Raw genomic sequence first — 25,326 nt, forward strand, 5'->3', positions numbered from 1 at the left:
TATTTTTTAAAATTTTACTCTACAGGGCCCTAAAATTCCTGCAAATCATTGGGGTCCCAATCACGACACCCCTACAATGGCTTAAAATGCTGTTAGGAATTGAGCAATTTCAAGATTAAAATGCTCGGCTACTACTTGATCTTGCACACAGAGCAGTAAAAGTCTGAGCCAGATGGACATTTGCTTTGACCATTATAAAGTAATTGTCTTGTGGTAGTGATTCGTTTATTTGTGTTTCTCCCATTTCAGGTAGTGATGAAGATAGTTCAGCTTCTGCCAGATGGACATAAAATGAAGAAAGAAGTCGATATGGCGCTTGACACTGTTAGTGAAACCATGACCCCTATGCATTATCACTTGCGAGAGATCATCATTTGCACTTATAGGCAGGTGAGTGTTCGTGTTTCCTTCTTAAAAGGAGTCTCTCTGCCCAAAGTGACCATATAAACTAAGCACATTGCTTTGCATTGGATAAAATCACTATAAAAATCACATCTTTAATGTTCGAATTGCTCTGTTTTGTAGAAATGCAATTTTAATCAACTATGCTAATTAGAGTGCTTACTGCGCCCTGGGTGTGACCAAGAGTCTGAGCGCTATGTTCCAACTACCTCATTTAGTGATTGACAGCACAGGTTTGGGGTGATTACTGTCTGCAGATGATCTTCAGGTAGGCCTGCCTGTCACTATCCAGTGAAGGCATGTAACACCAGCCGATGGAACAGTGCATTGAGCCTCTTGGACACCCCAGGGGTGCACCGAACGCCCTAATGGGATATGTCAGATTAAACTTCAGTTTCTGCATACCACTATAGAGCGTTATTGTTATAGGGACTACAGTGCATGTGCTCATTTAATACTGTTTGGGCAGACAGACTCCCTATAATGCTTCGCCCACATATGGTTGTGTCACTGCCATTATTATTGGGATTGCTCTTCTTGGCTGCACAGGGATCCAGATGTTCTGCAAAGCTTCTGGGGAAATATCTGATCCACCTCCGCTTCTTTGACATAAATTTGTTGAAAAGCAATCTGGAGCCCATTCACTGAGTACTGTACATTGCCTGTAGTGTACTGACCAATTTTGTAGGAGACCACACAGAATTTCACTTTGTTTCAGTGGCTCTTTAGTCTGTGCAGATCACTCCAGCAGTTCATAAGATCGATTCCAAAGTAGTCTGTTTTTTTTTTTTTTTTTTTGCTATGTTAGTCTAATTTCCTGTTTTTAGCCAGCCACTTCACATTATACATTATATGCCATAGAAAAGCTTTTTTTTTTTTTTAAATTTAAAGGAATCTGTCTGCAAGTTTTTGCTACCTTGTCTGAGAGCAGCTTAGTGTAGCAAAGATACCTTGAATCCAAATATGTATCACTTAGTTCACTGAGTGCAGTGGTTGTGACACAGTGCAATGTCACAGAGCTGAGAAAGCTGACCTCGTCCACACCAGGTTCTCTATGTACATTATATAGAGACAGTGAGCTGCTTATCACAGAAGGGGGTGGAGTCGGACTAGCATGTTCACACTGCTGTAGTCCAGACAATGATAATCACCAGGTGATAAAATCCTCAGTGTAAGTAAACAGCACACAGTCAGACATGTGACACATCATTGAATTCTGTATTTTAACTCCTAGCTCATGTTATCGTCAGATTACATAGCAAAAACCTGCTGACAGATTCACTTTAACTTGTCTAGTAAGCAGCTATGTATATTGTCACTAGAATATGAAAGTATTTTCTAGATTGGAAGTATTATAGCCAACCTTGAGCTGTGAGAAGTCACCTCCTATGTGTCTAGTCCTACTGTAGTAAATGTATACGTATATATAGACTCAAATAGACAACACCCTTAATACCTTTTGGATTTGCAGAAACGTACTTTTTTCATTCACACTGAGGCTGTTGATGCCATATGATAAGGAACGGCTTCTTCAGCTACTCTGTAATATAGCACCAATGTGTTAATGTCTCTCATTAGGAGTATGATGGACTCCTGTAATGGTGCAGGGCAGCTGTTGTCCCCACTCAATCAGCAGGGTAGACTATTCCGATAATGGAGAGAGTGGCGGCAATCACTGTGTAACGCTCCCTCCATTCCCAGCATACATGTAATGTAAATGATGTATAGATTACCGCTTACGTCACTTGCCTTTTTCACACTGGTGTGGACTTGCCTCTATCAAAAGGGCAAAATGTGAGTAATGCCTTCAGTGTTCTTACGTAGGTCAGGCTGTCATCAGGATGAGTCCTTGGTAAGGTCTTAGGAATAGACGACATCTGGGGTGAAGGGCTTTGGTCTGGTTGCCTATATAAAAATGAAAGGCGTTATGTAATAAGTTACTTCTTGTCAGTTCTTGACAGGAAACTGTGATATTTATTACACATCCACATGGGAAGATCAAGTACAAAAACTATTTTATGATGAAAAAACCCCAAACTTTTTGATAACCAAACTCTTGAAAGCACTGCATATATGTGAACATTTGAATATTTTACATTTGAATGGCATTACTTCTATGTAGACTATGCTTATAGAATTGTGGTACTTATCACACATATTGGCCCATTCACAAATGTCTATCTGCCATAAAATTTAATCTTGCCCTACCTGGGCCATAGTCTACAATTTTAAAGGGCAGGTCAGTTCCAGCTGTAATTAGAAACAGCCTTAGGCTATGTGCCCACAATCCGGAAATAGCAGTGTTGTAATCACGCAGCTAAATCCGCATGTGTTTATTAAACCATGCAGATTTAACACATCCATTGAATGGCTATGGTGGAAACCATGCGTCTCTGCTGCAGATAATTGACATGCTGCGGCTCGTAAACCCGCACAGCAGGTGAGGTTACGCAGCGTTAGATAGAAGCACAGTGGGCATGGAATTTCTATAAATCTCATCCATTGTGCTTGTAATGTAGAATGCAGCGTTTTGGATGCAGTGCAGGTGAGCTGCGGCCAAAACGCTGAATTTTCCTGATCGTTGGCAGGTAGCCTTAGGGTCTGTTTACAATATATTTTTTTAGATTTTTGCTGATCATATGTTCAGGCTTTTGAGGTTCTTTTAATGCTCCAGGCTTTTTAAAGATGTCAAAATATCTGTCAGTAGAGTCAACCCTGCTAAACCGTCTATATGGGCATGCAGGTCATAGAAAGCTGAAAAAAATGATACCTTATGTAAATGAATATGGGCTGGATATAGCTCTGGATGAGAATCTGACTCCAGAGATTATTTTTAATAAAAGGGGGTATTAACTGTGTGAGACTTGTAATGAACACATAACAGTAGAACTGAACTTTCTTTTTACAAACACATTTGCTGCAGCTCTCACAGCTCTGCTGTATTGCAGCAATATTGCAACAATGGCTGCTTGTGAGCTGTAAGCTGAAGCTGTGAGTAACCTGCAGATGTGTCAGTTAGGGCTCGATCACACTAGTGTATAAAAGATCTGTCCCATTCTCATCCAGGAGAGTGGGACGATTTTTTTTCTCACATGTCAGTCATGTGCTGTCCGTATACAATCCGTTTTTTTTTTCTTAGCAGCTATTAGGCTGTGTGCACACGTTCAGGATTTTTCACGTTTTTTTTAGCTATAAAAACGCGATAAAACCGTGAAAAAATTAAGCATCCTAGTATTAGAATGCAATCCGCAATTTTTGTGCACATGTTGCGTTTTTTTCTGCGCCGGAATCGCATTCTGGAAAAAAACGCAGCATACTCATTCTTTGTGCGGAATCGGGGGGATTCCGCACACATAGGAATGCATTGATCCGCTTACTTTCCGCATGTAGCTATGCCCACCATGCGGGAAGTAAGCGTCTCATGTGCGGTTGGTACCCAGGATGGAGGAGAGAAGACTCTCCTCCACGGACTGGGCACCATATAATTGTAAAAAAAAAAAAAAAAAAAAATTAAAATTAAAAAATCATGATATTCTCACCTTCCGGCATCCCCGGCAGTCTTCCTGCTCCTCGCAATGCTTCCGTTCCCAATAATGCATCTTTACATATACAAAAAAATGGGGATTTATCTGGAATAAGACATTTAGATTGCAGATTACATGATCGAGGCATCATTTTATTCAGCTACATAGCCATATAGATGGCTTAGGAGGGTGATCCTACTGACAGATTCCCTTTAAAAGAAGTAACATCTACATTCATCAGGCATTTTCTAGGATGACAATCCACACTATACCATAGAAGTCATTGGGAAGGCTAAAAAGACCTCTTGGCATCTTTTAGTGTTTGTCAATATTTTTGCTTAATTTTCTAGGGTGGTCTTCATTTTTTTTAATGGAATAAAAAAAAAAAATCTGGAAAATTACTGTAAAAAGGTGCCTCACGAAAAAACAAACAAAAACACTAAATAAATGTTACTAGCCCATGGAAAAAGGAAAGAAAGTCCCACTCAGGAGATGCTTGAGGTTTTCAAAACTCCAGACAAAAAGGAGTGATTTGTGAACCATCTTCTTTCACAATGGATGTTTTTGACCACTGTAAAAAGATTGTGTGAACCTACCTTTAAGGCTGATGGGAAGAGGGCTCTGTCCAATATAGGGGCGGCCATCACCTCCAATGGTATATTGCAAAACTCATCACGGAAAAATGTGTCAAATGTGAATATTTACAAGCAGTTTTGTTTCCTTACAGTTTATTTTTTGTGTGTTGCATCTTGATGACCAGATGACCTCTTAAAGGGGTTGTGAACCTAAAATGGCAGATCTTTGTGTATGATCTGCAGTTGTCACTGGGAGAACTTCGGTGACTACCAGACTGATGTAGATGTTACGACCCTAAGAACAGGTTTCTGTCCTTTCAGCGCAGCTCCACTGCGTCCCACCATGATAAAACCAGTGTAATTCCTGCAAGAAACACACAAACTGTGTTTCTAAAGAAAATTAAAATGAACACACCAGATTTGTATTTGGGGGAGTTAATCATTTTCTTTTGCACTTCACAAGTCGTTTAGATTTTTAGTTAAATATGTAAAATTGCTCATGGAGTTCAGTTATTTGTAACACTAAATATTTTCATTCATCTCACACATAGGCAACAGCATCACTAATGGTTTCTTAGAAAACCCGACCTCCGTGTATCAGTGATCTGTCTGAATGTGTCATAGAGCGAGTGTGATGGAAGGCAGCAATGCTCTGCTCTCCAGTAACCCGATCCTGTGCTCATTAGCTGCTGCTTGTTGGCACCACGGTAATCCGGGCCAATGCATACAATACTTAGACACCTGTTGAAAATATTTGGTATGAGTCATGTCTCCTAACTGGCCCTAAAATCTGTCCAGTATTGTGCCCGAGTTGTGCTGCATGAAAAATGAGCAGGTGGTCTGGAATGATTCAGCAGAAAGCTATCCAGTGTACGCTGCCAGCATGGCGTTCATGAATGGCTGCCTCTGGGTTATTGACAGCTGTTCCATGCAAATGAGATGATGTCTGGCACAGGATTAGGCTCGGACTGACATTCATCGTGTACCTTTTTCATATAGTAAATATGGCACTGCAAAAAATTGCAAGCCGAAATCCAAGCTAAAGGATAAGAAACTAATTTGACTCATTCTGCTCAAAATGCTGGCATATAACATGTTAATGGACTACTACAGTGCAAGCATCAGCCTGTGTTTTGCAGAATGGTTCCTCTCTGTCCTTCAAGGGATTAAATAAATACCCCAACATACTTTACTTTTGGCTCAGAGATATAACAGTAAAAGGTATCAATGAAAATGTAAAAGGGGCTCTCCAGGAACCGGGGGCCTATAGTCGGTACCCGCAAGGAGCCAGGCCTAATGATTTGTTGTGGTAGTGGGAACAAAATGAGGGGACAGCTAAAAGAGCGCCTCCTCAAGGCCTAAAAGGAATAATCCAGGGGGTATAATTGGTCGGCTCTAGTCAGACAATTTAAGACTGGGAATTGGGTACTTGTGCTGGTGAGTGGTGACCAGTGGCAAGGGCCCTATAGGGTGGTGGGAAAGATAAACTATAAAGTACACCGACCAGGAAAAAGGAAGGCCTTTCCAGTATATTATGGCAATCTGCTAAAGCCATGGAAGAATAGGATCCCGCTAGAAACCCCTTGCTGGTTAGTCTCGTCAGCAGCAACACTTGAGGGTGTCGGTGTTAGAAACTTTGCCGTCTTCCAAAAATCATCATTGCCAAAAAATGATACCCAAAAATAGGTGCAGGTTCTTGGAGTACCTAGGTCACCCTTATGTCATCGAGCATGGGCCTCATGTTTGGGTCAATTTAAAGCCCTGTGTGTTGGCTGATAGTGCCTAGCCCCCTGCTTTGGGCAAAGCAGAGGGGTATGTAGCAAAGCCAGGTAGACTAGGATTAAATCCTAGCTCTACAAGTTCTGATTAGATCATCTGGATAGACCTGCATATAACCAGGCTAGCTGTTCTTGGTCAGGCAGCTCAGGGAGAAGCTGACCAGACTGGATGTGTCTTGGGGCTGAAGAAAGAGACAGACCAGAATTCCTCTCTGAGAAGAGTCTGCACAGGCCATGAGCAGAGAACCACAAGTATCAGTGGCAGCTACGGACAATAGCTGTTTAGCTTGACCAAGCTGAGTCTACCTCAGCCATGTATGAGAAGCCAGGGTCTGTTCTGTAAAGTTAGTGCATGGACAAGGCTAGGGATTTATGTTTGAGTGTATTTTGGTGCTGTGCAACCTGTGGAAAACCATAAAACGTGCACGACGTGTTTGGATCAAAACGGCATTGCCTTTGTGAACGCTACTTAAGACTGTGTGCCTAATGCCTACCGAGAGTGTGAATCCTTGCACAATCTATTGGTGTTACTTATTTTGCCTGTATTTATGTTTGTGAATTGGTACAAACATAAACTTCCCAGTTGTTACTGCTTTTTATTTTACTACCTTTCGTGAGCACACATTCTGTAGAGGGAAACTTATGAAACACTGGCAGCTGCTGGAATCTCGCAGGCTGGTAATCGTATACACACAAGATGCCTGATAACAGTAGCAGTTCATATTACACCTTATATCATCTGGATTTCTGATACCTGGAAGACTAATATTTATATGTAGAAGTGTGAAATAGCTTCATAAGCTAAAAGTGGCGACTGTCGGGTTCTTAGGTGGAGATGTTGAACTATGTTCTCCAGCAATAATTAAGTCAGAAAATGTATTATCTCCATGCTCTGTGAAATAGAATTGATGAAGTGATATAGAGATTGTGGAAACTTGTAACATTCCTTTCCTTATACTTCAAATCAATAGCGCTATTGCAGACATTGGTAATTCTTCACTTCTCCACTGGGTGATACTGGAGTTTTTCTGGAGTATTCTGGTAGATTCTAATTAGTAAATTGTATTCAACTCCACTATTTCTATGTTCCCAAAGTTCCAGTCTCCACATAAGACAAATGAATGGATCACAGGTACATACATCTGTATATCAGGTTAATATTTTTCATGCAATGTAAGGTTTTGGTCCAGTAAGAGTTAGCTATTGCATGTTATAACTATAATGTAAATTAGTGATCAGATATAATGGTGTACTTTAATAAGTAATGAAAGATTCATAAATTACTATTAGAGAACCATACTGTATCACTCACCACAATTTGGCAATGAGAAGACCTGGTTGTGAATGTGTGGCAGCTGGGGACATTGGATGTTTGATGGATATGACCTTTTTACTCTTTTTGTCTGTGGGTTGGCAGTAATTGACAACATATGGGCGTATTTATGGGCATCCTGTTCTCTTCCTGTGTTAAACCAGCCATGCCTCAAAACAGTGTCTTGCAAACCTTATGTGCAGGAAACAAAGGTAGAAACCTATCCATTAACCATTTCCTCAGTAGACTGCCGTGACATGATCATTTTGACAAATGTTATTCCAAAGTAACGGTCTAGTGTCCTTGTGGATTTAGTATATTCTATTTGAAATCAGGACCTGTTAAAAAAATAGAGAAGGTTCACTTTTGTGTAAGGGAATATGTTGCATTTGACTTTTTCAGGTTTTGGGCCACGTTCAGGATTACATCCGGATTAGCTGCGTACAACCGCACCATTCAACCCGCAGCGTCCAGTTGTTACAGCATAGTGGAGGGGATTTTATGAAATCCTGTCTCCACTGTGCATGCGAACACGCGCTTTTTTTTTTAGACCGCAGCATGTCTGTTTACCTTGCGGTGATGCTCCATCGCCGCAAGGTAAATCAAAGGGTCCTATGTATGGGAATCCGGAATCACCGCGCATACAGAAGGGGGCGGCGTTTTGGGCAGAGCGAGTTTTCCGCTGCGTCCAAAGTGCCGTGATTACGGACCATGGACACATACCCTAAGTCACAACTTAGGAATACTTTAGGCTGTGTGCACACGTTCAGGATTTTTTGCGTTTTTTCACTATAAAAACGCGCTAAAAACTCTTAAAGAACGCTTAAAAAATGCATACATATGCATCCCATCATTTATAATGCATTCCGCAATTTTTGTGCATATGTTGCTTTTTTTCCCGCGAAAAAAACGCACCGCTGTAAAAAACGCATGTTCATTAATTTTGCAGATTTTTTGCGTTTTTACCGCTATTTAATTGCATTGGGACAGTCTGGAAAAAAACGCGAAAAAAACGCAGAAAGTCCGGTTTTTGTTCAGGAAAATTCTGCAGAAAAGCCTGACATATGCACATAGCCTCACTCCTGGTTTTGAGTAGCCGGAAGCATTGACAGATGTATCACATGACTGTGCAGTAAATGTCCTATCCACCTCTTAAAGGAAATCTGTACCGTTTTTCTAATAATGTAGGGCAGACACCCGGAGTCCAGCTATGTCACTTACTAGACCGCTTGCTGTAGTTTTGATACATTCTGTTTTTTTATGCAGATCTAGAAGTTATCTGAATGCTGAGCTCTCTATAACCCGCTCACACCTCTGATTGACAGCACTGTGTACAATGTGCATAGGCAGAAATTGGTAGAGGCCAATCACTGGTAGAGGTGGGTTTATACAGAATAGGTTAATTAAACTTCTCAGTGGTGACTTCCTACTAATAAACCACTGTTTTTTAAAAACTGCAGGAAGCAGCCAAACGTGATAAATGTCTGGAATTGAGGTCTCTGTCTGGAATTGAGGTCTCTGTCTGGAATCGAGGTCTCTGTCTGGAATCGAGGTCTCTGTCTGGAATCGAGGTCTCTGTCTTGGATCGAGGTCTCTGTCTGCAGATCTTGCTGCTTTTAGATTAAGTAGCAAAAATCTGGGGACAATTTTCTGATTAACGAGCAATTTATTGTTGTTGTGAAATTCAATAGTGACAACCAATATAATTGCAAATATGTTGCCATGCTTGCAAAATAGTTGGCCATCATAAAAAAAATCAAAAATGATCTTTATCAGGTATTTTTTTCACTGCCCCCATTTGGGCTCATAATCTATTTATGTATTTTGAGTGGGGAAGGAATATGGAGTAAAGGGAGAAAACCCACACAAACATTCCTTGCAGACTTAGTCCTTAGTGTAATTTACTGATATTTGAGTGCTGTATTTTGATCTCCCTTCGTATTTCTCAAGGGGTTGTCCTCACCGGTTTGCTTAAAAACAGTACTGTATGGTCTAAAATGCAAAAAAAAAATAAAATAAGCATACCGCACCATGGCAGTACTCGGGTATTGCTTTTTCCTGAGGGCTCAGTGTCTGTACATCTTGTTCTGGTTGTACCAATCTGGCTAGTACAGTCTCACTGTCCTCACCAGTGGTGTGTTAGTCACCTCTGAGGCCAATGATTGGCTGCAGCCAGTTGTATGTCCATCATTGCTGGTAAAGTAAGCAAGAAGAACAGCAATGGACTGAAGCACTATTACAGAGGAAGGATCTTGTGGATAAATTTACTGCTTGTGTATAGTACATTGCCAGAATTGTTTGAGAGTTAGGCAGCTCTGTAAGGATTTCTCTCCATGCAAGAGGATTTATTCCACTTTTAGCTAAGCACCGCCACCCTGCAAGGCTTCTTAATATAAAGTATAAAAAACAAAACAATCTTTTCTTTAAACATAGGAAAATTGTTCCTTAGATTCCTGGAAAGCATACAGCCTATGAGAGCCAGCCCTGAGTATTAGACCAAGATTAGAAAAAGCATATAATATGCAAACAGGGTCTTGGCACGGAGATTCCAAACACATTAATAAATGTATTTATCACTAAATTTCTATCTAATGGATCTAAAATTAGCCCACATTTTATGTAAAATGTCACTTTTTTTTTTATTTTTAATGCTTAATCTACCTTCTTATAAATAAAAAAAGAAAGTTCCTGGCTGCAGGTGGTTATTACAAAGTAATAAACTGTACTCATCTCCCCCCTTTCAACAGTTAAGCCTCTACCGCTACTCCCGTGTGCGGTATTGGCTGCAGCAATGATACCGCAGCAGCCAATCGGTACCCTCAGTGGGTCTGAAGGGGTCATTCCAACTACACTGGCAGAGCCACTGAGCTCACTGATTGGCTGCTATGCTGTCCAGGTGACCCCCAGTGCCGAAGCCAATTCTGGATACTGAGAGCATTGGTGGAAACTCACCAGTGGATCCGGGAAAGGGGAGCACAGAGTGGTTTCTTTATCATAACCAGCAGCTGGGAGACATTCATTTACTGAAAGGGAACAACACTATTTAATTGTGCCTTATCATATACTGTATTTCATGTAGTGGGTAATTAAATGAGTAATTAAATTTTTACTTTAGTAACCCCCTAAAATTCTTACAACCACCTCTCTACTCTAAAGCTGAAATGCCACTTATAGTTTTTGATGTAGTTCTTTAAGTCAAACATAAGGGTGGAAACAAAGGAGATAAAAAGTTAGTCAGGACTGATAATTTTTAACTATTCTTTTTTTATGAATGTAACACACACTCACTCACGGGTAACTGAAAAAGGGAAGACCTACCACAGGAAGGTGATGCACCCACACCAAAGTGGTCCCTGTACAAACTAGAAAGACCCTGGCTGTAAAACTCCAAAACACCACCTCGGAAATGGCTTCCTAAAAGCCATCGAGGGTTTGTAGCTCCTATGGAACAAGAGGGTAGGCTGCAATACACTGCCAACAAGAGGAAAGGAAAATGTGCAGGAAGATATGAAAACTCAGGGTGATAAAATTCAAACACGTTCATATAATAAAAGGGAAAACTAAGGAGAGCCAAAGGAAAATGTGACCAGTATAATCCACTAAAAAGGTGAAAGGAATAACAACTGGGTAAGAAAGCAAACAGACTTACTACAGTTATTTGATTGGTGTTTACCATGCAAGGCAAACCCCTTAGCTTAAGGGCTTGAACTCCTAAACCCAAGTCCACTTAAAGATATAATCAGCAAGGAAGTGCAGTGAAGGGTGAACTTAAAAAGAACCCAAGAGCAGGCTAAAACTAGAAAATGTAAAAAAAAAAACCAAAGAGGAGCAAACCAAGAAGGGGGGAACAAAGACAATTGGAACCATCAGCATGTGGACAGGGAAGAAATGGCAATAGCACAGCAGAGGAACTGACCATGGAAAAACAGGTCAGTGGATCGAATCCCCAAACTGAGCCCTGACATCAACTCCTAGCTTTGGCTATAACTTCCACAAAGACTGCAAGTGTGCTTTCATTGTAAGAGCTCCTTCACACACATGCATTTTGTTCTTCAGTTTTGAAGGCTTGTTAACAAAAAATAAAATAAAAAAAAAACTAGCGTGAATTTGAAGCATTTTTCGTAGCTTAAAAAAGTTTTTTTTTTTTTTTAATTAATATTTCCAAGGTGTTTTTCCTGACATTTTTCAAGTCCTGTACAAAGGTCTATGAAGAACTATACCCAAACCATTGTGTTTTAAAAAGAAAAAATGCTGCAGACTCCAAAACACTGAAAAAATAAATCCTGTGAATGTAGACTTTTAAACCCTTAGTGACCGAACCAATTTTGACCTTAATGACCAGACCAAACTTTTTAAATGGGATGAGTGTCACTTTATGTGGTAATAACTCTGAAACACTTCAACGAATCCCACTGTTTTGGAGATTTTCTTGTGACATATTGTATTTCATAATACTTGTAATATTTGTTCAATATGACTTGCGTTTATTTGTGAAAATATCAGAAATTTGAAGACGTAGATTTTGAGAACATTAGGTTGTCATATTGAAAAAGTTCATTTTTTTTCACACAGTGTTTTCGCTCCAAATTTATAATTTTCACAATGGATAATAGGAGAAAACAGACCCCGTAATTTGCTGTGCAATTTGTCCCGAACGTGGCTATACCCCAGGTGTGGTAAAAAACTTCTCCTTGGGCACATGGTAGGTTGGGAAAGGAAAGAGCTATTTGCCTGGGATTGATTGTGAATGCCATGTCTCATTTGAAGAACTCTTGACATGTGAAAAGAGCAGAAACCCCACAGCAGTGACCCCATTTTGGAAACTAGACCCCTCAAGGAATTCACCTAGGGGTGTAGTGAGTACTTTGAACCTATAGGTGTCTCACAGAATTTTATAACTAAGAGACGTGGAAATATGACATTTTAGTGGTAAAAATGTGATCTGTATATTTGATGCAAATTTGTCAGGTACACAAGGGTTAATAGGGAAACTACACCCCATAATATATTGCAGAATTTCTCACGAACACGGTGCTGCTCAATATGTTGTCAGAAATTACTGTTAGGCCACACGTCAGTTTTGAAGGAAGGAACGCTGTTTCCTTTTTTTTTTTTGTTTTTTTTAGCACAGATATTTCTAGAATAGTTTATGGGGCGACATTTGCGAAGCCCTGAAGGTGCCAGAACAACAGAAAAACCCCCAAAGTGACCCCATTGTAGAAACTGCATAACTCAATGAATTCATCTACAGTTGCAGTGACTATTTTATAACACTTTTTCATTCCAGGTTTTTTTTCTGGAGAATTGCAAATCTGCCAGTCTAGTACCCATACATTGTGTCCCCATAAGTGAAGAGCGCCCATAGCCAGTTTTATAGAGCTGGTTGTTCAGGACGCGGCGATACAAATTATGTTTATGTGTACGTTTTCTTGTTTGCTTTTGTTTTATCACAAATGCTGCGTTTTGAGTGACAAAATGGATTTTAGTGATTCGCGTGCACTTTTTTTTTTACTTTGTTACATGTTTTATTTTACATTTTTTTCACTTGTTTACTTAGTCCCTCTGTGGAACAGGTATAATTTTTATTCTGCTTACTTGTCTCATACACTCAAACTCATGTACAGCAGTGTATGAGACTGTCAGTGTCTCACATACTGTGCCTGTTGACTCAGTTTATTGCTGGATCTCACAGGCCACCGTACCCTGGGGGTCATCACATGACCTCATGGTACAATGGTAATCGTTGGGGTCCGATGGTTACTAAGGGGGTCTTGTGACTCCCTTGCAAGAACTTAAATACCACTGTCGGGTTTGACAGTTGAATTTTTTCTCAGTGAATTTATCACCTTTTCTGCACCCGTCAGTCATCTGATTCATGCGGTCTAAACTACACGACAAAAACCTGGCATTTTAACTAAGCCGTGTAGACGTTTTATAACCACTGTGTATGCCTATCTCTAATATATAAATGAATGAACTGGATAGAACATTTCAATAATGCAAGATTATGTCTTGTATAACATGGTAGGCTAAGTCCCTAAGTGAAAAATCGAATATGCTTCTCTGTCATATTTTTTTTTTTGATGATCACCTCCACCCTCACACCATCTAATGGATGGACTCTATAGTCCATAGTGCAGATCCAACCACTGCCACCAGTTGTCAGGGGATGCAACTCTGCTGCCTTCAATCATCAGGGCAATTGACTGTCTAGTGATTGCCTAGGCAACGGCTGTTAGCACTACTTGTCCGGTTAGGTCGGTGACCCACTTGCAACTGCAGTGCGAGAAACTCTCCTCAATACCCAGCACTGCCGCTGGTGGTTCAGACTGGAGCATTCAGCTGCATAGAAATACATGCAGCCGCACACTCCAGTCCTGAGTGCCAGCGGCAGTGCCGGGTATTGAGACTTGCAAGAATTTCTCGTATTGCAATTGCAAGTGGGACATCAGCCTTAGTGGGGAACTCGCAGTGAGATTATGGTATAAACACCCCCAATTCCAGCTCATTGAAAATATAGAGTATATATTCCGTGTGTGTGTGTATGTATGTGTGTATATGTACATTGTCACGCTCACGCCCTGACTGGTGGGCGTGAGCTCAGGGGGTTTGTGGCCCCACTGTGCCACAAACCAGACTACCCTGGAAGGGGTGTGACTATGACAGCTGCCTGGGTTTTCACTGGAGCCTCTGATGGTGAGGTCAGGCTTGTGCAGCAGGCAGCTGCCAGGTGCTACTCCAGGGTGATGTCTGGCTGTGGCTGCTGATCCCACTTGGGAGACAGGAACACCAGGATTAGTGCGGGCATCAGGCAGGACTGGCAGAAGAGCACGGCTGAAACTCAGATGAGTAGGCTGGCACGGCTGAGACACAGGGCTGGCAGAGACACGGCAGAGAACACAGGGCTGGCAGAGAACACAGGGCTGGTTGATGTGGTGTATGAAGGAACAGGTAGGGACCTGTTCACACTGGAGGTGCAGGTACAGATATGTAGTATAGAGGAACAGGTAGGGACCTGTTCACACAGGAGGTGCAGGAACGGATATGAAGTATGGAGGAACAGGTAGGGACCTATTTACACAGGAAGAGAACCACAAGGCTGCGGATAGGAGTGGTAGAGCAGCAAGAGCGCAGCAATAAAAGCTAAGCAGAGCAGAACCACAAGGAATATGTAGAGGAGCTGCAGCAAGAGATTACTGCAGCTGCAGAAGCTAAGCAGAATGGAGCCACAAGGAATGTGGAGAGGAGCTGCAGCAAGAAGTTTCTGTAGCGGCAAAGCAGAGCAGAACCACAAGGAATGCGGAGAGGAGCTGCAGCAAGAGATTACTGCAGCAGCAGAAGATAAGCAGAGTAGAAAGGAGCAGAACCGCAGGAGTGCGGAGCAGAGGTAAAGCCACAAAGGTACAGAGCAGGCAGAGCCACAAGAGTGTGGAGCATAAGCAGACTGAGAACACGAGGAAAGACACACAGCAGAGAAGGAAGCCACTGACAAGGAGACCGAGATAAAACTAAGTTCAGACAAGGAAATGGAACAGGACAAGAAACAAGGACAAAGACACAGGGACCAGGATATTCCGCCTCCTGGAGGCAGACAACAAGATCAAGGCAATAACACAGAGAAAAGCCTCCAGAGAAGGAGTAACTCAGAGCAAGGCCTGGCAAACTTAGAAGCTAAACACAAATTGAGCTAACACATTGCACAGGCCCAGTCCACTGGGTGGAGCTGCACTAAATACTGGAGGCCTCCTAGCAATTGGTCAGGAACAGATTAGACAGATGCACCTGATTTCTATAAGAACCAGAGAGTTCAGGCGTCGGCCCCCTATGCACACAGCCAGGAAGCATGCAGAGAGCAGAGACACAGAATATGGAGCTGGCGAGAAACAGAAATCGCAACATGACCTGTAGCAGTGGGTAAGCGTGTGAGAGATGAGAGGCCATGTCGTGATGCCAGCAGAGTTGTTACATACATACACACATATTCATTCATACATACATACATACATACACCCATTGTAGGGTTTTACTCACTCAGCTGTGGTATGAAGTAGGCACAGGAAATGGTTTCATAAGAAAATGTCTGGTCAGGTTTATTAACTTCATAAACCTGTTTAAGCACAAGCAAACAAAAGATAGCCTTCTCCATCAAAAAGTGAAAACCATATGAAAATAAATAGTCCATATAGTACTGTGGGACCACCCGCTCAGGTCAGTGTCTTTAGTAAACACACTGGAGACCTGCACACCTCCAGTCAGTTATGCCAAACCATGCTCCTGGAGTAGGGATATGTGAACAGTCATTCCCACCCATCACTTATGACTGCTCGTAAAACTCAGCCCTGGAATGGCCTAAGAACTCTCTAAACACTATATGTGCTGGAGCATGCTTCCGAGCTCACATCACCACAGCTAATAACCATGATGACACATATCTCCCCTCAAGAACCTGTCCAGCGGCCATCTTATATCCCCTCTCTGCCCAAAGTCAGGGGGCTTGGCACCTTCTGCCAACAAACAGTGGGCTCTCAACAGAGCGTCAGCATTGTCATGCAGTTTTCCTGGCCTATGCTCCACATGGAAGTTAAAATCCTGTAGTTCTAGGAACCACCTGGTCACTCTGGCATTGTTCCCTTTTTTCTCCCTCATCCACTTCAGTGAGGCATGGTCTGATACTACGGTGAACAAAAACCGTGAGCACTGCTACGGGGGTGCATGGGTAGGTTCCCACACCTTAGTACCATAAATATCGAGAACCCGGCACTCAACTTAAATGCAACTTGAAATTTATTGCGTAGTACAGAAAACGTTTCGGTCTAATGTGACCACCTTCAGTTACGTACTTAAGGGTAATAGCGTGTCGCTTGGTGAGCAGAATTCAGTAGGTCCGGTGGGAATAACTGAAGTATAACTGCCCTAGTCCTATGTGAGCTGGGAGCTTAATGGATCCGGAGCTTGACACGGTGTCCGCCGCTTGTCAGCGTGTGTGCCTGAGACTGGGACTGTCTACTGTCGTAACTTCTGTTCTCCATCAGTGGAGTCCCACAAGCCTCTACTGAATTCTCCCCTTTTGAGCTCTTGTATAGCTGACACCCCCGTAGACTCCTGGATGTAGCAAAGGAGACCTAGGAGGCGGAGTCTACAGCCTATAGGAGTGTAATCGAACATATGGCCCAGATGCAAGAGAGAATTGCTGAGGTGATGCCCATTGTGAAAAAACACCTCCTCAAAGCACAAGAGGCACAGTCGAGGGTGTACAATAGGTCAGCGAGGATGAGACACTTCGAGCCTGGGGATTGAGTACTGGTGTTGGTACCTACAGTGGAGAGCAAATTCCTGGCCAAGTGGCAGGGCCCCTACGAAATAGTTGAAAAGGTTGGAGATGTCAACTATAAAGTCCACCAACCAGGCAGAAGGAAGCCCTACCAAGTATACCACGTCAACCTATTTAAGCGATGGCAAGGTAGGGAACCCTTGGAAGATCAGTGTTTGATGGCCAAGCCTGAATCTGACGTGGAGCAAGTTAAAAATTCAGAGATGCTGTCAAATGTCCAAAAGCAACAGTGCTGAGAACTGCTACAGTGGAACAGAGACCTGTTCTCAGAACTGCCAGGTTGTACAAAGGTCAGAGAGCATGAGGTTCTGACGGAGCCTCATATCTGGGTCAACTTGAAGCCATAGCAGATTCCCGAAGCCCACCGAGAGGTGATCTCAAAAGAGATGAAGCAGATGCTGAGCTTAGGAGTCATCGATGAATCCAAAAGTGGCTGGTCCAGTCCAACACTCTTAGTGCCGAAACCAGATAAAGAATGACGGTTTTGCAATGACTATAGGAAGCTGAACAAGGTTTCTAAGTTTGATACATACCCAATGCCCCATCTCAAATTAATTGTGAGGCTAGGGCCAGCTCAGTACATTATTACCCTAGACCTCACAAAAGGCTATTGGCAAATCCAAATGTCTCAAGTCACCAAGGAGAAGACTGCCTTTTCAATGCCAGATTTATGCTTCCAATACACAAGGATGCCTTTTGGGTTACAAGGTGCTCCTGCCACATTCCAGAGCCATGGACCAGATCCTAGCTCCTCACAAGAGGTATGCAGAGGGCTACCTGCACGACATTGTGATCTTCAGCCAGGATTGGGGAAGCCATCTGAGCAATGTCCAGGTAATACTTGATGCTCTACGGAAGGCGGGGTTTTCCATAAACCCAAAGAAATGTGCCTTGGGAATAGAGTATGCTAAATACTTTGGCTATGTTGTAGGTAGGGGTGAAATAAAGCCCCAGATAAATAAAGTTGAGGCAATCCAATGTTGACCACAACCCCTCTCAAAAAAGCAGGTCAGAGAGTTCCTGTAAATTTTGGGCTATTACTGCCAGTTTATCCAGAACTTCGCCATGGTAGCTGCCACTCTGTCAGACCTCCTTAAAGAGACAAAGTCGGCTATGGCTAAGTGGTCTCCAGAAGCTGAAGCTAGCCCCATGTAAACAGCCGATGCTGGTAGCAACCAATTTCTCCAAGGAGTTTGTGGTTCAGACACACATGTCGGAAGTCGGGCTGGGCACTGTTATCTCAGGAGGGGAACGGTGAAGAGCACCCCATAATGTATCCGAGTCGGAAGTTGTCATCCTGAGAGAATTACTCCATAGTGGAGAAGGAATGTTTGGCCAGTCTCGGCCATCCTTCTCCATGACCTTCCTCAACATGGCCTTCAAGGTTTTATTGAACCTTTCCACCAAGCCATACATCTGTGGATGGTAGACTAAGGTCCAAAGTTGTGTGATTTGCAGGGTTTTGCACAACTTCATCATCACCTTAGACATAAACGAGGTCCCTTGGTCAGTTAGGATCTCTTTAGGCAACCCCCTCCTAGAAAAGATATGGATCAACTATACACTTGGTGGAGGAGTTTTGTAGTGGAAAGTCCTCTGGGTATCAGATAGCATAATCCAGGATCACCAAATATATATTGATGTCTTCTTGTGGACTTTACCAGGTGTCCCATTAAATCCCCAGTCTATAATTTTAAGGGTAGGTTAATTTTAACATGGAGAAATAGAATATAAAAAATAAAATCCAGAAAATCTCATTGTATAAATTATATAACTTTATGTGCATTTTGCAGTAAGAAATAAGTATTTGATCCCCTACCAATCATTAAGCGTTCTGGCTCCTACAGACCAGTTAGGCGCTCCTAATCAACTCGTTACCTGCATTAAAGACAGCTGTCTTTCATAGTCACCTTCATAAAAGACTCCTGTCCACAGACTCAATTAATCAGTCAGACTCTAACTAGTGTTGAGCATTCCGATACCGCAAGTATCGGGTATCGGCCGATACTTGCGGTATCGGAATTCCGATACCGAGATCCGATACTTTTGTGGTATCGGGAATCGGAATCGGAAGTTTCCAGTGTATGGTTCCCAGGGTCTGAAGGAGAGGAAACTCTCCTTCAGGCCCTGGGATCCATATGAATGTGTAAAATAAAGAATTAAAATAAAAAATATTGATATACTCACCTGTCTGGAGGCCCCTGGACATCACCGCTGGTAACCGGCAGCCTTCTTTGTTTAAAATGAGCGCGTTCAGCACCTTCCATGACATCACGGCTTCTGATTGGTCGCGTGCCGCTCATGTGACCGCCACGCAACCAATCACAAGCCGCGACGTCATCCCTCAGGTCCTAAATTCCCTTCTAGGAATTTAGGACCTGAGGGATGATGTCACGGCTTCTGATTGGTCGCGTGGCGGTCACATGAGCGGCACGCGACCAATCAGAAGCCGTGACGTCATGGAAGGTGCTGAACGCGCTCATTTTAAGCAAAGAAGGCTGCAGGTTCACAGCGGTAAGGTCCAGGCTGCGTCGGAGAGGTGAGTATATCAATATTTTTTATTTTAATTCTTTATTTTGCACATTAATATGGATCCCAGGGCCTGAAGGAGAGTTTCCTCTCCTTCAGACCCTGGGAACCATCAGGGATACCTTCCGATACTTGAGTCCCATTGACTTGTATTGGTATCGGGTATCGGTATCGGATCAGATCCGATACTTTGCCGGTATCGGCCGATACTTTCTGATACCGATACTTTCAAGCATCGGACGGTATCGCTCAACACTAACTCTAACCTCTACAACAAGGGCAAGACCAAAGAGCTTTATGAGGATGTCAGGGACAAGATCATAGACCTGCACAAAGCTGGAATGGGCTACAAAACTATAAGTAAGACGCTGGGTGAGAAGGAGATAACTGTTGGTGCAATAGTAAGAAAATGGAAGAAATACAAAATGACTGTCAATCGACATCGAACTGGGGCACAATACAAAATCTCACCTCGTGGGGTAACCTTGATCATGAAGAAGGTGAGAGATCAGCCTAAAACTACACGGGGGGAAATTGTTAATAATCTCAAGGCAGCTGGGACCACAGTCACCAAGAAAAACATTGGTAACACATTACGCCATAAAGGTTTAAAATCCTGCAGTGCCCGCAAGGTCCCCCTGCTCAAGAAGGCCCATGTGCAGGCCCATCTGAAGTTTGCCAATGAACACCTGGATGATTCTGTGAGTGATTGGGAGAAGCTGATGTGGTTAGATGAGACAAAAATTGAGGTCTTTGGCATCAACTCACCGTGTTTGCAGGAAGGAAAAGAAATACTGCCTATGACCCAAAGAATACCGTGCCCACTGTCAAGCATAGAGGTGGAAACATTATGTTTGGGGGGTGTTTCTCTGCTAAGTGCACAGGACTACTACATAGCATCAATGAGAGAATGGATGAAGCCATGTACTGTAAAATCCTGAGTGATAACCTCCTTCCCTCTGCCAGGACATTAACCCCTTAGTGACAGAGCCAATTTGGTACTTAATGACCGAGCCAATTTTTACAATTCTGACCAGTGTCACTTTATGAGGTTATAACTCTGGAACGCTTTATCGGATCCCGCTGATTCTGAGATTGTTTTTTCGTGACATGTTGTACTTCAAGTTAGTGGTAACATTTCTTCGATATTACTTGCGATTATTTATGAAAAAAATGGAAATATGGCGAAAATTTTTAAAATTTTGCAATTTTCAAACTTTGTATTTTTATGCCCTTAAATCAGAGAGATATGTCACAAAAAATAGTTAATAAATAACATTTCTCACATGTCTACTTTACATCAGCACAATTTTGGAAACAATTTTTTTTTTTGTTAGGGAGTTATAAGGGTTAAAAGTTGACCAGCAATTTCTCATTTTTACAACACCATGTTTTTTTTAGGGACCACATCACCTTTGAAGTGATTTTGAGGGGTCTATATGATAGAAAATAACCAAGTGTGACACCATTCTAAAAACTGCACCCCTCAAGCTGCTCAAAACCACATTCAAGAAGTTTATTAACCCTTTACGTACTTCACAGGAACTAAAACAATGTGGAAGAAAAAAATTAACATTTTACTTTTTTTTGCAAACATTTTACTTCAGAACCATTTTTTTTAATTTTCACAAGTGTAAAAACAGAAATTTAACCACAAATTTTGTTGTGCAATTTTTCCTGAGTACGCCGATACCCCATATGTGGAGGTAAACCACTGTTTGGGCGCACCGCAGAGCTTGGAAGTGAAGGAGCACCGTTTGACTGTTTCAATGCAGAATTGGCTGGAATTGAGATCGGACGCCATGTCGCGTTTGGAGAGCCCCTAATGTGCCTAAACAGTGGAAACCCCCCACAAGTGACACCATTTTGGAAACTAGACCCCCCAAGGAACTTATCTAGATGTGTGGTGAGCACTTTGAACCCCCAAGTGCTTCACAGAAGTTTATAACGTAGAGCCGTGAAAATAAAAAATCGCATTTGTTTTCACAAAAATGATTTTTTCGCCCACAAATTCTTATTTTCACAAGGGTAACAGGAGAAATTAGACCACAAAAGTTGTTGTGCAATTTCTCCTGAGTACGTCGATACCCCCTATGTGGAGGTAAACCACTGTTTGGGCGCACCGCAGAGCTTGGAAGTGAAGGAGCACCGTTTGACTTTTTCAATGCAGAATTGGCTGGAATTGAGATCGGATGCCATGTCGCGTTTGGAGAGTCCCTGATGTGCCTAAACAGTGGAAACCCCCCACAAGTGATACCATTTTGGAAACTAGACCCCCCAAGGAACTTATCTAGATGTGTGGTGAGCACTTTGAACCCCCAAGTGCTTCACAGAAGTTTATAACGTAGAGCCGTGAAAATAAAAAATCTCATTTTTTCTACAAAAATGATCTTTTTGCCCCCAAATTTTTATTTTCACAAGGGTAACAGGAGAAATTAGACCACAAAAGTTGTTGTGCAATTTCTCCTGAGTACGTCGATACCCCATATGTGGAGGTAAACCACTGTTTGGGCGCACCGCAGAGCTTGGAAGTGAAGGAGCACCGTTTGACTTTTTCAATGCAGAATTGGCTGGAATTGAGATCGGATGCCATGTCGCGTTTGGAGAGTCCCTGATGTGCCTAAACAGTGGAAACCCCCCACAAGTGATACCATTTTGGAAACTAGACCCCCCAAGGAACTTATCTAGATGTGTGGTGAGCACTTTGAACCCCCAAGTGCTTCACAGAAGTTTATAACGTAGAGCCGTGAAAATAAAAAATCTCATTTTTTCTACAAAAATGATCTTTTTGCCCCCAAATTTTTATTTTCACAAGGGTAACAGGAGAAATTAGACCACAAAAGTTGTTGTGCAATTTCTCCTGAGTACGTCGATACCCCATATATGGGGGTAAACCACTGTTTGGGCGCACCGCAGAGCTTGGAAGAGAAGGAGTGTCGTTTTACTTTTTCAATGTAGAATTGGCTGGAATTGAGATCGGACGCCATGTCACGTTTGGAGAGCCGCTGATGTGCCTAAACAGTAGAGACCCCCACATATGACACCATTTTGGAAACTAGACCCCTTAAGGAACTTATCTAGATGTGTGGTGAGCACTTTAAACCCCCAGGTGCTTCACAGAAGTTTATAACGTAGAGCCGTGAAAATAAAAAAATCACATTTTTTCTACAAAAATGATCTTTTTGCCTCCAAATTTTTATTTTACCAAGGGTAACAGGAGAAAATGGACCCCAGAAGCTGTTGTACAATTTGTCTTGAGTACGCCGACACCCCATATATGGGGATAAACCACTGTTTGGGCGCATGGCTGAGCTCAGAAGCAAAGGAGCGCCATTTGACTTTTCAATGCAAAATTGACTGGAATTGAGATCGGACGCCATGTCGCGTTTGGAGAGCCCCTGATGTGCCTAAACAGCAGAAACCCCCCAAAAGTGACCCCATTTTGGAAACTAGACCCCCCATGGAACTTATCTAGATGTGTAGTGAGAACTTTGAATGCCCAAGTGCATCACAGAAGTTTATAATGCAGAGTCGTGAAAATAAAAAATATATATTTTTTAACAATAAAGATTTTTTAGCCCCCAAGTTTTTATTTTCACAAGGGTAACAAGAGAAATTGGACCCCAAAAGTTGTTGTCCAATTTGTCCTGAGTATGCTGGTACCCCATATGTGGGGGTAAACCACTGTTTGGGCGCATGGCAGAGCTCGGAAGGGAAGGAGTGCCATTTTGGAATGCAGACTTTGATAGAATTGTCTGCGGGCGTTATGTTGCCTTTGCAGACCCCTAATGTAACAAAACAGTAGAAACCCCCAACAAGTGACCCCATTTTGGAAAATAGACCCACCAAGGAACTTATCTAGATATGTGGTGAGAACTTTGAAAGCTCAAGTGCTTCACAGAAATTTATAATGCAGAGTAGTGAAAATAAAAAAATATATTTTTTTCCAACAAAAAAGATTTTTAGCCCCCAAGTTTTTATTTTCACAAGGGTAACAGGAGAAATTGGACCCCAAAAGTTGTTGTCCAATTTATCCCGAGTACGCTGATGCCCCATATGTGGGGGTAAACCACTGTTTGGGCGCACGGCAGAGCTCAGAAGGGAGGGAGTACCATTTGACTTTTTTAGCGCAAAATTGGCTGTCGTGTTTGGAGACCCCCTGATGTACCTAAACAGTGGAAACCCCCCAATTCTAACTCCAACCCTAACCCCAACACAGCCCTAACCCTAATCTCAACCCGATCCATAATCCTAATCACAACCCTAACGATAATCACAACCCTAACCCCAAAACAGCCTTAATCTCAACCCTAACCATAACCCTAATCAAAACCCTAAATCCAACACACCCCTAACCCTAATCCCAACCCTAACCCTAATCCCAACCCTAATCCCAAACGTAACACTAATCCCAACCCTAATCCAAACCCTAACCCTAATCCCAACTCTAACCCTAACTTTAGCCCCAACCCTAACTTTAGCCCCAACCCTAACCATAACTTTAGCCCCCGTCGTCACAAAAAAAGTTCAATGTAACCTTTTTTTTGTACGTCGCGTCCGCCATTTCCGCGGATGCGTGGCCGTAACTCTGCCCCCTCCTCCCCAGGACATAGACTGGGCAGCTGATGCGTTGAAAAACTGCATCCGCTGCCCACGTTGTGCACAATTTTCACAACGTGCGTCGGTACATCGGGCCAACGCATTGCGACCGCCCCGTACCGACGCAAGTGTGAAAGAAGCCTTAGGCTACTTTCAGACATAGCGCATTTTTGAGCGCTATTTTGCGGGCGCTTTTCAAAAATGCGCAATGTCATTTTCGTCTGCCGGCAAAGTGAATGAGAAATTCACTTTGCCGTTCAGACACACCGCAAAAAAACGCGGCGCTTTTGTCTGCAAACACGCCGGCGTAAAAAGAATTGACATGTCAATTCTTTACGCAGCGGCGTGTCTGCGTATCCCCCTAGGGCCCCATATTACCTTCCACACACAGCGCCTTTGTCCTGGGTGTCGGCGTCTTTGTACGGAGGGGTTGACACCCAGGACCGGACGTGACGTCGGACAGGAAGAGGGAAGCCCCCGCCCCCCAGTGAAGCAGCATGGAGTCCTTCTGTGTGTGTGTGTGTGTGCGTGCGTGTGTGTGCGTGTGTGTGCGTGTGTGTGTCCCCATGTGACGCTAGTGCCACCATTGTGCTAAGTCGCCGTATGGGACTACTACTCCCATCCGGTATTAGGATGGGAGAGTTGTCCCTGTGTCCGGCGACTTAGCACAATTGTAAAGTTACACAAAACACCTACACACAATACACATACATGACACACAGTACATACAACATATAACACAGAGTATATACTCACCAACAGCACACTTGTAGGCGAAGCCCTCGATCCTCCAGGAAAAAATCCATAAATAATAAACCAAATTCATACTCCCTGTCCGCAGAATCCATAAAACGAGTGTCCCACGCCGATCGGCTGCTCTCCGGCGATACACTGCCAGGAGCGAAGCTCCTAGCAGTGTATCGCGTACTGTTCCGGAGTTCAATGACTCCGGCGTCTCGGTTAACAGCAGTACAGCTGCGTTGAACTTTCCCACGCAGCACTGCCGTTAAGCGAGAGTGCCGGGGTCAATGACCGCCGGTAAACTCGCTCGCGCATGCGCAGTGACACACCGACAGGAACTATGGCTCCTGTCAGTGTGTTGCTGCAGCCGTGGAGAGCAGACATATCTCTGGATGTGTCTGTTCTCCATGGAAAATCTTGATACGTGGCACTTAAATATGTGGCAATTAAATACGTGACACGTGTCACTTAAATACGTGGCACTGAAATACGTGATACGTGGCACTTTGATACGTGGCACGTGTCACTTAAATAC

The 25,326-nt window shown here is 42.9% G+C and overlaps 1 protein-coding gene across 2 annotated transcripts in view; it reads left to right on the forward strand.

The window, feature by feature from the left end:
- Positions 1 to 25,326, forward strand: part of PALD1 (phosphatase domain containing paladin 1) — a 324,772-nt gene that overhangs the window by 199,344 nt on the left and 100,102 nt on the right. For both annotated transcript variants that reach the window (XM_077259145.1, XM_077259146.1), the window contains one exon: positions 250 to 390. In XM_077259145.1, coding sequence (XP_077115260.1) covers positions 250 to 390 — 141 coding nt within the window. The remainder of the gene's footprint in view (positions 1 to 249; positions 391 to 25,326) is intronic.

The sequence above is a fragment of the Ranitomeya variabilis genome, chromosome 4 (genome assembly GCF_051348905.1).
Source record: "Ranitomeya variabilis isolate aRanVar5 chromosome 4, aRanVar5.hap1, whole genome shotgun sequence".
Taxonomy (NCBI): Eukaryota; Metazoa; Chordata; class Amphibia; order Anura; family Dendrobatidae; genus Ranitomeya; species Ranitomeya variabilis.